At 34.5% G+C, this 16,879-nt stretch overlaps 1 protein-coding gene across 1 annotated transcript in view; it reads right to left on the bottom strand.

The window, feature by feature from the left end:
- LOC125680128 (uncharacterized) overlaps positions 1-16,879 on the bottom strand; it is a 45,704-nt gene that overhangs the window by 23,583 nt on the left and 5,242 nt on the right. Inside the window, exons 3-4 of the mRNA XM_056153519.1 lie at positions 2,286-2,664; positions 242-488 (exon numbers count right to left, since the gene is read on the bottom strand). Of these exons, the coding sequence (XP_056009494.1) occupies positions 242-488; positions 2,286-2,664 (626 nt within the window). The remainder of the gene's footprint in view (positions 1-241; positions 489-2,285; positions 2,665-16,879) is intronic.

The following is a 16,879-nucleotide window of genomic DNA, read 5'->3' as shown; positions in this document are numbered from 1 at the left end:
TCAAGCCATTGTGGCTCTACAAAGATGTAGTATGTTGTAGCATTCCAAACATGTTTTCCCTGTTTTCTCCAATAAAGTGGCAGATTGAAAACTTTCACGACAGGAGAAATGTAATGTGAATCTATAATGAAAATGGAATTGAATTGGATGCATGATATTATGTAGAACATATTCTGGTCAGTGCAGCACTAATCCGAAAATGACAAATATTCAGACTTTTACTGTATATAAAGCCACTTACAGTCTAACTGATCTTCTTCATAGTCGGCTTCGTCATTCACATAATCATAATCCCGTTTGGAGAATCCTTCTTCCGGTAAAATGTCCTCCAATGTCTTTCGTCGAAGAAACAAGTCTATCTCTCTGTCACTTACATTCGGATTTTTGAAAAATATCCTTAACATGTCATGATAATTGTGCAAATGGTATTTAGATACATTCTTGGCGTGTTGATGAAATACTCTCATTTTTACTGGTTGTATTTTATGCTGTAAAAACGAAAACAAAAAAATTGAAATTAAGGAGGTCAAGAACTAGTAATACCAATCTAACATGGCAGGGAAAATATTCATATACACATATGGCTTTTGAATTATGTGTGGAAGTGTGCAAGGTTGACAGTATATGAACATGCCAGTGGCGGATTTAGAGGGGCAAGCCCCCCCCCCTCCCCCAGTGGCGGATTTAAAGGGACAGGCCCCCCTTTTTTCCCCGCAACAAATTCAGAAATAATGTGAGTAAAACTTCAGATTTGGCACCCATAATGGCTGGGTATTTTGGCTATTACTTGACTTTTACTTGTGGGTCCCCCTTTTCGGGAATCCCGGATCCGCCACTGCATATGTAACTGATGTTTGAAAATCAAATTTTTAAAAAAGTTTCTGAATTATTGTTATCAAATATATCCTTAAAAACCAGAATTGATAAAGAAAAATTCTCATTGATATGTTTTCAAAATTAAAATAGAGTGCATTTGTTTTTTAATTGACTGCATTTTTTTTTTATTTATTCTTCTGTTTGTGCGAATCTTGTAGTATAGATTGATGCTTCCGAATCATGCATAGCTTCAAAAATAGAAAATATTACACTGATAGCATTATATTTAGAAAACCAAAGGAACACAGTTATACGTTTTCTAAGGGATAGGCAGGTGAATAAACTTATATGCTAAGCCACTGAATCTGTTGAAACACTCCGATTCCAAAAAGCTCTAGGATTTTTTTTTTTCTGTACAGTACATAAATTGAAAAAAAAATGCTATGATTTTTTGGTAGTCTTCACTTTGAAGATTTCGAAACTGATTAGAAATCCAGTAAATAACACGTCTTTATAACAAGCATCGGCGCACCTGTTGTCCAGTTTTTTTCACTTACTTTTTTTCTTCTTCATTGATATTTTTCCATAATCTTTTATCACAGTTACATAATCAAAAAGAGTTACACTTTCGGCTACCGAAAATAACATAAACTTATAAAAATGTTTGGTTTCAAGCGCGTGTTTTATGATAGCATTTAGCATAGGCTATGTTTCTTACTAAGTGACAATTCTCCGAAATGACACTGGTCTTCACACACCTTATCAGGAAATGTTTAATTATGTAATGTTATAATAGCTTTTGTAATAAGTTTTATCTTGTAAATGGGCAAAGTCAGGAAATGCAAAAATTGCACTAAACACTCTTCAGTTGAGTCATACTCTGCTTTGCATATGATAAAAATAAGACAAGATTAAGGATTTTTTGGATATGAAAATATGGGTATTTCCTTGCATAGCTAGATATAATTGTACGGTTAGATCAATGGTTCAATAATAGAACTCTGCACTAAATGCTGATATGCTATCAATGTGTTCTACATGATGTCCTTAAATCGCCTAAATATAGCGCAATATTCACACAAAAAACCTTATATGTAAATCAAAAATAAAATATTTCTGGTACTTTCCTAAAATATTTAATTTCAAAAGGTCTATTGATTAAATTACACATAACGTGTATAAATCTCATTATTTATATTTTTATACATATAACTACCTGTCATCGATGTTCACAGTGTTTTAAATGGTATAACTTATAATGGAAAGAGTTCAAGAAATCTGATATACGTTAATTACTAGGACGCATCAGCGTGACTGTAGAGACATTCAAGTTGTCTTCCTAATATTGAATATAATAAGAAATTGTCCCTGAAACACTAAATGATACAGTAAGAGACACGGTGCTTAACTTAGTACCACAGCATTGCGTGTACGCGATGTTGTCTTGTTCATACATTTGAAATACGTACCATTACTAATTTTGCTTCTTCCCCAAGATGGATTTTGTCCGAGTCACTAACTCTTGCTGATGAAGAACGTCCGAATATAATTCCTAATACAGACACAAACACAAGCACCACAAGGAACCTTCCTCCAAGACGAAGCATTTTAGAACTCTGTATAAATGAAATCCACTTTCCTATAGACTTTTCATTTGTTCTGTGATGGCTAGGTAGGGTATTGCAGGAACTGTTTGACCAGAATTTCTTTTCTATCTCCCTATCACAACATCTGAAACACCTGTCTTTTCTAGTTAACGCATCGTAATGTCCATACGAAACTACGGAGTCGTCTTGAGAACACCTCGGTAAAGTGTGCTGGAAACTGTGACGATTTTCGATACCAGATCTGCAATATAAAATGATAGAAAAGGAATGCACAGATATATAATTAGACAACACGAGGCTCAATCAGTGGTTCATGTATCTTATTTCGTATTTTGTTGAACTGTGTTTGTCGGTGGTTTTTAGTTAGGAGATACACTGTGGGGTTTCTATTAAAGCTGACAGCTTAGTGGAGCTCTGTGATTTTACAAATGTATCTCTACCCATGCATGGCGTATAAAAATGACCCCAACATGCTATCTCCACAATCCTTCATTCGTGGGCAGCTCCAGTCGGAGAATAAGCTCTACTGTCAAGATTCACATTGTTACCTGAGCATTATAACAATTAATATGCTTGTTTATTAATGAAGAACCGTCAATCAGTACACGTGGATAGCAGCCAGCCGTGACGTAACTCTCCAGATTGTCTCCATTCATAAGCGCTGCAGAGGTCTTACAACTTATGTTACTATCAGTAAACATTCTGCCCGTCTACTTTCAGTTTTTCTTTCTCTGTTACAGACTTCAAAGGGAATGTGTTGATTTTAAAGATAACTGTACAGATACCATATTGATTACAGAAAACAGGCGGGAAGTACAGCGGTATAGAATATACCTATTAATTTTATCAATACCCACGCATCCTTGTGATATTTTTATTCAAAAAGGTAAATCAAGTATTATTTTTAGAATGACATACTGAACCCCTACATTGCTGGTTTAAAGGCTTGTTATTCAATAAATCTATCTTTCAGGCAGAGCTCTGAAATTTTCTAATTATAATGATTTTTTTGTATAAACCATACTTTTTGTAAGTATTTTTATTTTTTAAGTTTTACCATTCATATATTAGATTTAAATCATTCAGTGGAAATATTACATTTGGACTCCTTTTATTGACTTTATAAAAATGGTAAAGAGAGTGAAATAGACAAGGTTACTTATTTCTAACTTTGACCTACTTTGCGGTAGATAGTGACACATTCGGTAATCAAATGATATATAGTTACATAACACAGTGCAAACATCTGCAGCGTCTATAACGGGACCAACCATCTATTCATAGCTATGTCAATTTAACTTTCTTCTCTTTATAAAACGGAGGAATGATTTATGCAATTGATATAAACAGGGGAAAAAATTGCTGTTGGAGATATGATAAAAAAAAATATATATATATATATGCTGATTTATGCTGAAGAGCTGTCGAATTCAGTTACAGAGTATTTTTTCCGGCAGAAAGAATTAAATATCGGTTTTCAGCAGAATCCGCATTTAGACTGAAAAATGCAAAGCATTGGTACAGTTAATGAATATTGCAAAATCTCATAGAAATATTGCTTAATAGCCAACTTGCAAAAAGTCAATCGATGAGAGAGAGAGTACTACAAAAAGTTTATTGATTGGTTGAATATTGTTTAACGTCCCTCTCGAGAATTTTTCACTCATATGGATATGTCACCATTGCTGGTGAAGGGCTGCAAAATTTAGGCTTGTGCTGGCGCTCACGGCCTTTGAGCAGGGAGATATCTCTATCGTGCCACACCTGCTGTAACACGGTCTCATCGAAGGACCGCCCCATTTGGTCGCCTCTTACGACAAGCAAGGGGTGATGAGGACCTAATCTAACCCGGATCCCTACGGAAACAAAAAATTATAATAAGAATGAAAGAGTGAATATAACCAACAGTGACCAATCTCATAATCCTATAGAGAATACAAAATTCAAGCAAGACAGGGTAAACACGGACCCCTAGAAACATCAGAGGTGGGACCAGGTGACTAGGAGGATTAAGCATCCCCTGCTGGCCGATCACACCCGTCGTGAGCCCTCTATGTTAATCAGGTAAACGAAGTAATCCGTAGTCAAAATCAGTAGTCTAACAATTCGTATGAAACACGTCAGACAGCATTCGACATAATGAAGGTAGCACGTGAAAATAAGATCATTGTAACGACCATATAATTTGCAAAATGCTGACTTTAAACCAGATTGTTGAAATCCATGTAACATCAATCTATTTGTCAGTAGCCTGCCTCGGTTTAGATATTGATTATACGCAGAACAAGCTCTCGCGTATCGAATCAGTTGGAAGACGCAAACACTATACGCAGGTGATAATGGAATATTGCTACATAGATATGGAGAGTTGACGATGGAGAAGCTGAAATCATCCCGTTTGTCATAAAGATGAGTTGTTAGTTTACTATTAACGTCTGTCTTCAGCAAAACGTTCAAACATGTATCAATGTGGAAGACATGTTGGTGTCTTTTATTTTGAGTTCCCTGGGATATATTGAATTATCATTGTTAATATAAGTGAAAATTGTTAAACAAATGTCTTCAATGTGTCTAAATTGAAGGCCGCAACAAGATCATTACACACTCTAGAGAGCACTCGGGTGTATTTGCACGCGCTTTGGGCCTTAAATACACTACAGCGGGAAGAGATATTCAGCCCCGATGAATCCGTATGGAGTGTCACTGTTTAATGGGGCTGTCAGTATTCTAGGAAATGGAGGAAACCCTTGATATATCCAGAAAAGGGAGGTCATTCCTTAGTGATTCTCGGAAGTGCTCTGACTATTCGTGTTCTGTGCAAAGAACGGTCGCCCTTAAATTACATTTCCCCTCTGTGATGGCCATTTTAATGGCTGGTGGGTTGGTTGTGTCTACTTTCCGTTTTTATACATGTGTCATTAACGCTCAATACTTATCATCTGAAATGATTCATGATTTGCAATTTTCTTGAAGTATATATTCTTTTAGCATTATTACTGTTAGAATATCTCAATGAAGAATATTTCCCGTAGGGAGATTTTTTCAGGCAGCACTGGATGATATTTATAGAATAACATTGCATCTAAAGAAGCACAAATTGTATTAACTTGTGCACTTGTTATTGCAAATTTCAGTATTCAGCAGATTTCGAATGGTGTTATTGAAATTATAACAAACAAACAAAAATAGAAAAAAGCTGGACTTAGCAGCAAATACCATGTATCATTGATTTAGGCCTTCTGTTTTTATTTTCAGAAAGGGCCGGGAATTCGTAATATCAACTTTTCAATTTTCTTTAGTTTATCGAAAAAATATTCACGCAATTTCAGTTTACGAGCATTTCTGAAAAGGGCCACAGAACAACTTACAACATGATCGATGGTTTTAACAAAATCTTACTCTTTTATACGTGACAACGTGAACATTTCCATTGACCCCAGTTTCTGAACTATTCAAAAAAGGCTTGAACTTGCAAATATAATGCAGATAACATAAGTGTTAGCTAAAGATTACTTAATCAGGACTACTTTTGAGGTTAAAAGTAGTATAGGGGTGCAGAAAAATTACAAGATACCGTATAAATTTTCATAAGACTGCTTGCCTGGGAGAAACTTAGAGAATTTCCAACACTGTTAATGGCGGCGAAGACGTATGATTTTATATATTTTCTGGACATTCATGTTTGTCAGGCAATGCGTTTTCGAATATTTCAAACAATAATCTTTTCGTTGTGACTGGTATTGTATCTGTTCAATGATTGTAAATATAAAATTCGAAGAAAATAAGTCTTCTCCAGCTCGAATTTCCTCTGTATTCACTAAATCATACAAATTCAACGCTACGAGTAACTATGTATACCTGTATATAAGTCACGTGATACAATGTCTGGAATTGTTTGTGTACATATGTAACGTGAACCGTGTCACTTGAATATTTTCTACTATAACATCGATAATTGTACTTTAAAATGTAGTATCTTTTTGATTTACTTGTATACATTTCAAAACTCATTTAACATTACGCTAGTCGTAGCAACTCATCTCTATCGCGTGCTCTTGTTGTTTGCATAGCATTCAATTGAGAATGTAGGCACGAAATTTAAACATGAAATTTAAATATGATAATAAAAGACACGCAGGTGATGATGCAATAGGTCGAAAAGTGATAACAGGAAGTTTCGTTATGTGTGATAGCTTATTAATGATGATAAGCTTAATATCAATAAGTATAATTGTAACAAGAGAGTGATTTAATATTAGGTTTCATGAGAAATATCAAATAGATCTCTTGAATTGTAAATTTTAATTAAAATATGTTTGAAACACCTACAGATATATAAAGTCTGACATGAAAACAATCCACCTATTGTTACAATTATACAAATTCATGAAGAAAATAAAGTAAAAGCTCCGATCTTACCGCAATATTCCCCGATTCGGAGAGCGCGTCCTTCGTGTAGGCATGAGAATGGACTAATGATGCAATCATACTACCGTTAATTGCGGAATACAATGCATGAAAACAGTTGGAGATTTTGGTTACAGTTGTGTTGTTTTTTTTATTGCACTGACCCACAATGTCATTAATAAGAAGGGACTGAAGAACCGTACCTTAGAATATTTAATTTTATTAAAATTAAAGGAGTGGTGTTTGTGAATAAGATGTTACATCGAGTAGTTATTGATTTTATACTTCCCTATGACAGTCTTCATAACTGTGTGACACTTTGCATATGTATACGTGTTATCATACTTGAACGTTGCATGTAGGCGGATACACTGGCGACTTTGCGAAGCGATATACAATGTAGTCGTATTTAATTTTTCTATCACAGGGAACCTCGAATGACCCCCCCCCCCCCCCCCCCCCCCCCCCCACACACACACACACTAAGGACAACCGTTCATTGGAATACAAGGCTGATACATTTTGTGTCACAACTTTAACCAGGCAACAACAAGAGCATATCGTCATCAATGTTAACAAGTGTTCAAACGTTACAAATTTCAAATTATATCATAAGCATTAAAAACTTGCATTGTAATTACACTAAAAGAGACGTTTACAATTGAAAGTGCTGACTATTTTTTTCAAAGAATACCGTAAAGTTTGATCAAGTTCGAGTCAAAGGTTGGAGTTTGATTCATGATTGGTTGTTCTACACGCAGACGCATTCAAACAAAGTAAAAAAGTCCACATACTGTGGCGTGAGAGTTTCTACGATAAAAATAGAATTACAATCCCGCATTTGTATCGCTGCAGCTTAACATGTCGTCAAACTACATTACACAATAAAATTACCAATATATTTTGTCTTAATCTTTCAATATTTCATTGTATACTATAATTTCTATTTTTTCTCATTGAAAGGCAATTTCAAAAATACGGGAAAGCTGAAATATACTGTTTTTTCCTGGAAACACATGAACAAATATATACTTAGTATAATAACGTTTGCCAAAATTGGCAGAATTTCCAACCATATTCAGCGAAATTCCCCAATGCAATGCTTCTTTGGTGTGTAAGCTTTGTCGCATCCCTTCCATTTTCATTCACAAGATGTGGAATAAAAGTACTGTGTGAATCCTGAATATGAATCAAACACGAATCAATCAAATGTTTGCAGTTCATTTATCCACTATGCATTATCATGGTGAATTTCCTTTGACTGGGGAGTTGTTCAAATGAGTTTGAAGGTGTCCTTTAAAAGGAAATTACGAAGCTTTTTATAATGAAACGAACTTGATTTATGACGGACCTTTAATGTGCAGTTTTTGACAGTTACCTAGAGTAGAAGAAGTGCACGCGGGCACAACTATGTCGAGACAGAGAGACGTAAAATAGAATAACGCATAATCAATGAAGTCAGGTGAATTGGTAGATTCTAGTAAATGTCAGATTACAATTTTTTAAAATAAAAATTCGCATTAACAAAAGCTGTAAAAGAAACAAAAAATCAGATTACCATACGTCTTACAAGTCAGCGAAGAAGATATTTAAAGAATATGTAAAGCGATAAATTATGATTTAGGGCAAAAATATTGAACATATGTAAGATGTTTCGCCATAATTTTGAAAACCGTTGTTTGATTTTTATTTACAAAAGATGGATTGTTAGGGATGTAAATATTTTAAAATTGAACTAAGGAAAACATATTGAGAAAGATAGGTTTAAGCCTGACTTACGGAAACCTCGGTAGATATACATATAAACCTACGTGAACATCTGGAAAATGTAGCAGAATAACAAATTACAACATGAACATGTATTATCTTTTATCAACATGTAAATACTGACCCTCTACGTAACGTGAATGTACAGATCTACCTGGGTTATCTTTTCTTCCTTCATCTCGGCCATTGACGATTTGTTACAAATACAGATTTCTTATGAAAATGATGATAAGCTTGAGGTTTTTCGCAATTAACGAAAACAATGAACTCAGAACCCATCCCCGATTCACACCTTATAATGACAAATCGACAAACCATAAAACAAAACCAATAATTATGCATTGGCATAATATTTCTTAACGTTTATACATTTGCAACGCAATACCATTAAGTGGACTTAGTGCTCACAAGTCAGACAGGGCTTGGTATGTGATATCGAAATATGCTGTTAAATAAATATAGAAGTACAAAAGGCATTAAAATCTAACGTACAGAAGAATCTTAAAAAGAAAACATTTGCATGTACACACGTTGGTTTTGCCTTGACTGGGTTTAATAGAAATGACGAAAGACAACGGAAAGAATTTAAGACAAGAGCTTTGATGTTAGAGATATGTCCCTTACGATGTGATTCTATCGCAAGCGAGCATCCAGTTTACTTCATTACGATAGAATCACAGGAACTACGCTTTACAAGAATAATGTATTTCAGAATTTGTCTGTGGTTTTTCCTTTTCATAAAAAAAAAAAACATGTATAGTACAAAAAAAATACAATACTGGTTTTGGTATGGAGAAAAGTTTCGTTAATATTTTTTTTAAAGAAGGGTTCGGGAAGATGTCCTAAATATCGATTTATTCATGTTACTACAAAACGAGACTCTACTTATTCTATTTCTATTTTCCCAGTTGCTTTAAGATCTGTGAGGGGTCTGACTCTAAGTAAGAATTTGGAAGCATTTGCCGTATATCCTCAACAAGAACTAAACGCCGTGATTAAATTTGTGGTGTGGAATTCTTACTTTATAATACACGTCTTTATCAATGATGCTAGAGAAGCACATACTAAAAAAAAGCTTTGTCTCACATACAATAATCATACATAACTTTGATTATAAATACAGGGTTGTTTCATTCTGACACTGATATCATATGTTTAACTGTGATTTGAAGTCGATTTGAAATCTGGGTACCAACCAAAACAAAAAGTCAATGATAATTTCTCTACTATAGTGAAAGATTTTAAAACATTTTACTAACTATTCATTTCCTATCTTGTACAGAGCCAAGCCACCGAGCCAAATAATTCATTATCATTAGTAACATCCTGAATTAACAACATTAAAAGTTTATCTTTAACAGTATCCTCATTCATTGGTCCATTAAACTCGTGTAATCACCGCCAGGTTATACACTCCGACACAAGCGTATTGATTTATATGCGAGTTATGGAGTAGGATAATTTTTACTTTATTTCTTTCACCTCCCAAAAAACATATTAGCGATAATGTCAAACGATAGATAGTGGAAGAAAATAAAATATACTGATGATAAATGTCAGCCACATCAGTTTAAATCACATTTAACATTCCTTCTTTACAGGTGTTACAGGTGTAAAAAGTTACCATCCAGATGGTTTGGATCTTTTGTTTTTGGACCACCAAGGGGTAACTAACAGCAGACGACAGTCTGCATTTCCGGGCATTGCATGCCTAATCTCCTTAGATGACGTAATTGTGGTGACCTTGAACCACCTACATGTATCAAGACGAGATTGCGGACAAAAACAGTTGGTCTACTAGTAAATGCATTCAAATGTTGTCTTATCAACGTAGATGGACATAAAACCGCAGAATAATGTGTCAAACTGAAGATTGGCACTGCGATAGTTAATGCCAAGGTCACATGAAACAGAGCTAGTACTTTGAAAGAGATTACAGTTCAGGAAATCTGATGTTGCATCATCTTTTGCATATCACACAGACTAGGAAGTGATGTTCGGGGGGAAATTCCAAAGTCGATAAGGTCTGTCTACAGAATGACGTGACGTCACCATGTACAATATGGTTTTGTGGAGGAGAATAAAGATAAGATTGACTTCGGAGATACACAAGTAATCCCAGTCAAACGTATTAGGTTCGGCTTACAAAATATTGGGGTGAAGTATAGTACGAAGGGTTTGTTTATAAACACGTAGTTCTGACCACTTGTTAAAATTAATACCAGTAGTTCGACATTTGTTGATAGTTTCCTGTTTGCACTGCCAACAGCTCTTGGTGACCTGAAAATTCTAAAGTACGTACACTTACTAGGTACAAATCTATACATGTGTATCACTGAATTATGAATATATATAATTATTATATATTGTTTGGCTGAGTGTCCAACGACAGGTTACATAGGGACATATATTTTGTTTACAGCGAATAAATTCCGACAGACATCAGTCGTATTGTTTTTAATTACCGGCGCATGTATTAAAACAAATGCCAAAACAGATTCATCAGAGAATGAAATACACGAAGACATGGGGTATCAGTGAATTAAGTTTGGTCACACACACACACACACACACACACACACACACACACACATATATATATATATATATATATATATATATATATATATATAAAAAACTCTAAACACTTGGAAAGACGACATGGTCATGTGTGGACATATGCATTTTAAATTGTCAATTATTGGATTACTATCTAAGTGACGGTCGGGAATGAGTAAAACAACGACAGATCTATTTTGACTTGTACAGTGTTATAACATAACTATAATCATTTCCGTTCATGTCTACAAGCAACGTATGGCAGAGGAAAGTGAAAGACTAGATATTAATTCAACCAGAGTCTTCCTAGGTATTTCAATGAATCAGAGGAACGGAAATCCTCGGCCGTTTTAAAACCACAACTTGTTACGAGATGTTAAAACTGTGAAAGAAACTTAATTGGTATCATTAATTAATCATGTACACTATGTATCAGAGAGGATGCGACTTTGTTGAAGCACTACATAATAGCGCTATATGGTTTGTTAAGTGAAATCTGACAGTGCAAATGTCGAATGTCTCGGGGATTGTTAGCATCCCCGGTCATTAGATACAAATGAAACCAAAAGGAAAAAGAAAAAACGAGAAGCACTTATTGGTCCAATGATTATCTGAAAGATTTGTAAAAGAAAAAATTCAATAGAAAAGGGGGGCTCGTTTATACAACTAATATCAAAGGAATTTTTAAAAAATAATATAAGATCTTGAATTCTCAAAGAGCAATATCGAGTTCAATGGACCATTTTTTACGATAGAATTCAACCCATTCTACCACGTCCAATGGAGGATTCTCGATATCGTTCGATCACGTCTGCTCAACTCTGATACGAGCAGACGATAGCACCATAACCTCAAGTACATGATCTGATCAAAAGTGATTTTCTAGAGCATCTTTATGATTCTTAGTCAACCACAAATAATATGTATGACAACATATGGTTTACTCATTCACAAATCAAAAGATATGAATGAAGCACAGATTTCCTTATCGCCAACCGCCAAGATTTGATTACATAATTGAGGATAAAAAATACTTGAAAACTCGATATGCATAACTGCACGTGCTTAAAACGCCTAATTCCAACAGTTTTGTGTCGCTTGTGGTCAGAATTTTAATAAATCAATCAGAGATACTCTACAGATAATGTGGGTGATGTTTGTCGAACAAAATAAACATAAAAAGGAGAAGTTGGATTAGTTTTTATTCGTTTCACACCCAATAGTTCAAAGTTGTTCAAAAGTGTGTTGTTTACACACACTGATGAGTAATGAATTTATTTTTTTCATAGATATTCTTTTTTTTTTTCTTCTTTTTTTTTCTTTTTTTCTTTTTTACATTTTCAGTATAGTTAGCCCATGAAAGCTAGACAACATAGACTGGGTCATGGTTGTTAAAATGTTTAAGGCTTTTAATAGATCGCTTTGGTCTCATTGCAATGTCGCGCCGGTGCATTGTCACTTAACGCTCTCGTTTTTGTCACTTGTTAATGTTACCGTACAACACAATGAACAGAAAACAGTAACCATTGCCAGTCACCATTGACTGTTAGCAACAATGTCTGCTCGTCGTCTATATCCCAAGTTAAACATGCTCTAAAAGAAATTGAAAAAAAAATCTACCAAGATTTCCTTTACATAGCAACGCTGACATACACGTAAGTGGTGTTTATAGTTCTATACCATTTTCAAGCAATTTGATTATACGCAAAGGATTGGTTGTGGCTGTTTTCGGATGATACGATGCGATCGTTTTAAAAGAATACAACCCGATCAAATAGAGCTTAGGACCACACTGATCCGATACTTACTACATCAACACATTCCGTTGTTCCTGCCAAAATGTGTCCCATTCAAAAGATTTCATAAATTTCACAAATGATCTATTCTTGGTTAACTTAGGTTAGATAAATAATAAAGACCTTATCTCTAGCAGCAAGGATTCATTCCTTAGCTAGTTGTCTCAAGAAACAAAATACAAGACAGCTGGTTTGTAAATGGAACCAAGTAGCCTTACCTGGGTAAGTGTATCTGCTTGCTACATCGGCGTCGAACTGTCACATCGTGACAACTCCAGTCAAAATACGTCAGCAAATTATAGCTTCATGATTAAATCATAACAGAGTAAATATCGGTCCACTGTGACCGGGTACACACACACACACACACTAGACGTCACACGACACTGTTTGAACAATTACTGTGAACATATTTTTTTCTTCTTGAATTTTTGGAGTTATATTTTTAATTTTGTTTAATTTGGAAAAAGAAACTCGATGATTTACTAACCTGGACTACATCAGAAGTAAAACTTTCCGTCTAAACAGTTGACATCTATTGAATTAACCATATTCATAAATCTTCTCACCTTTTATTTCAAGATTCGCAAAATAGGTGCATTTAAAAAGTTTCCTTTCTTCGTGGCACCAAGTTTGCATAAAAGAAAAGAGAAAATCCAGAAATATTTCATGAAAAGATTCATTATTTCCACCTTTCATTAATACCAAATTCCGTTGTGTTCCTCGTACTTACGGTATAGACCGGAATTTTCTGATATTGCTCAAAAGTCGACCATTAAATCAATTCAGGGAGGCAGTAACTTACACAGATAATGGTTCTAATGATGTCACTTAACTTTAAATTGTTTCAGAAAAAAATTCCCACGATGACCCGGAATATTTGCCTTATTAAAACTTATCATTCTGTATGTACCAGTGCTTATCTCAGACAAATTTAATAATGTAGAAAAAATGCGTATAATGTATCTCGGATAACGTAAAAATGTAGACAATATCTGTCCGTGATGTAAAAAAAAAAGTACATTACACGCCTGATGTTTGAATCTACACGATAACGTTCCGTGTGGAGGGTACCATGTGTAATGGGGGATCGACAGAGTAGCTAGTGAACTCGCCGTCATACAACATTTACAATGATGATAGAAGTTATTAACTTTGTGAACCTTTCGACAGCTCAAAATGAAACAATTTTCTTAATTCAGAGCACATTCTTCACTGCAATTTTTCGTAGTTTCCGTGGTTGAGCAGGACCACGAAATCTAGTGATCAACGAAATACTGAACAAGACCGCGAAATCAGGTGAACAACTAATTACTGAACAAGATCACGAAATCTAGTGATCAACGCATTACTGAACAAGACCACGAAATTAAGTGAATTACTGAACAAGACCACGAAATCTAGTGATCAGTGAATTACTGGACAAGACAGCGAAATCAAGTGATTAACGAATCACCCAACAATACCGCGAAATCAGGTGATCAACGAATTACCAAACAATACCGCAAAATCAAACAATCAACAAAGTATCCTTTTTTTAGATCAAGGTCTGGGATTTATGCACCAACAAAATTGTATATTTCGGTAAACCGCGGAATTTTATTGGCACGAAAATTAATGACACCACAGTACTTTGCGTAATATATAACGCTCAGCCCATCTGACACAAGTTTAAATCTCAGTCAGCAACTACAATTTGTATATCCATAAACAAGATAGAATGTTTGACATATTTCCCTGTTCCTTCATCGCATCGATGTGCATGATACATAATATAAAGCTATTTCCATGCATATCACTTGCTATTTGATTAGGGTATACTACAAAAGCATCATTATAAACAAATACTTTTTTATGGTTTTTTAAAGAAACAATTTGCTATCTCGAGCTTGACACAGTTTCGTTTTTGCTTTTCACCTGGTATGTTTCAAAATGCATGTAAGTGATATTTAGCCATATCTGAAACTGATCAATTATTCCAGTGTTGATAATTATACAGCTTTTACACTTATAATAAGTACAAGGGGGTCATAATTACATAACAACGACGTTGGTAAGATACTGTTTATACTAGATCGGCATGCAAGCAATCATCCATAATCAAATGGGACTGAAATGGTCATTTATTCTAATGCCAGAAAATGATTTAGATTAAATATGTATAATATGCTGGACAAAAATGTCAATGATTAACTATACGATATTTGAAAATATTTATCCCATAGTAATTTACAGAACGAAAAGGTTAGGGATAAAGATATGCAATATCAAAGAAATATGTGTTTCATGATAAAAATATATAAATTTTAAATTCCACAGAAAATCTTTTACAGTGATGTGTTATGAGAATTTTGATAGGTATTTCAGAAGATGAACCATAACCCGATATCCCGAACCCAAAACAGAACAATTGTAGTAATAACGAAGTGACCATAATAAAAAGAAATCAAAATACATGTAACCACAAACGATTTATAACACTACTGCCATTATTTCAAATGCCTCCACCCCCTTTTTTGCAGGGGGTACTGCTGCTCTATTATCCTGAACAACAGGTAAATCCTTGATTGCGGTCGCCTTTTTTCAAAATGTCCAGTGAATGAGGGGGGGGGGGGTGTCCCCGAATTGTTTGTTCCTATCTCATGCAATGAGTCTTACGTATAGTTCGTTGTATGAGCTTGTGCACTGTCATAATTACATGAAAACTTTATGCATCTCCTTCCTGAATTTTGTCTCCCCGATTTTAAAATATTTATGCAATTCTGATAAAAAGTTATGCATGTACCACTCTGTGTGCACTTCAGAATCTGGGTAATATCACCACATTGAATTGGGGAATTGAACAGGGGGTTTCCGCAGCTGCCCTCCCTAGTTTGGTTTTTGTGTGACTCTGTTTAGCAAACCAGACCCCATGACTATAATCCGAGAAAAGACATACTGGGTTATATAAGTACACCCTTGACTTGTTAAAATCGCTTAAATACGTATACTTTATTGACATTTGGAATAATATCTAAAATCAAATCTCAGCATGAATTTTATTGACTTATAAATTACAATATCTTACGGATAAAGTCAATTTTAAAACTGGACTTAAGATTACATTCATTTTATGGTCATCCTATATACTAGAAATACAACCCAAGTCTCAGTTCTTATCACGCTATAATACACTTTACACAATTTTGAATTTCCTTAATTTTTTTTTTTACATAAATGTATTTGCAAACGTCTCTCATTGACATGAAATATACTGAAAATACATGAAAAATATGGCCAACATAGTATAGTATTTCTACGAAATACCTAAAGGGTCACTATTCAATGAACATGTATATATTGTCTATGATGAAAGCAATGTTAATTTCAAAAGAAATATGAGGGAGAGAAAATCGGTGAATGTAAATATAGCATAGTATTTCTACGAAATGCATATAGGGTCAGTATTTTCAATGGTAGGTACTTATTTCCTTCATTTAAAAAATTGCGTAATATACGTGCATGTACATGTACTTATAATACCCCGAGAAGAGCGTAAAGGGGGCTGTTTTCTCTCTATTCAAAGTATCATAACAAGTATTAAGTACATGGTTTATAAGGGAAGTATAGGTTATTATCATTTTTTTAATTCAAGTCCCGATGTTTTTCGTGTTATAAACCAGAAGCAAGCAGATGTCAAGCACAAACAAGTGTATATCAAAAACTGCACACATTTGAAATTCATAAAAAATGTATATATAGAAATGTCAGTTTTTAGACGAGAGCTGAGGAAGGATTTACAATGTTGGAGGTGGTCAAACTCCGTGGGATCTGTGGACCACTTGCCTTGTCGGAATTCGGCGAAGATAAACTACACGTGACAAAGAAATATGATTGGTAAATATACTAAAGTTTGATTCAATATCATTCTTGGCGACAAGGGCTCCC

The sequence above is a fragment of the Ostrea edulis genome, chromosome 2 (genome assembly GCF_947568905.1).
Source record: "Ostrea edulis chromosome 2, xbOstEdul1.1, whole genome shotgun sequence".
In the NCBI taxonomy this organism is placed as follows: Eukaryota; Metazoa; Mollusca; class Bivalvia; order Ostreida; family Ostreidae; genus Ostrea; species Ostrea edulis.
Note: the sequence above shows the minus strand (reverse complement) of the source record. Positions and strands in the feature narration are given on the sequence as shown.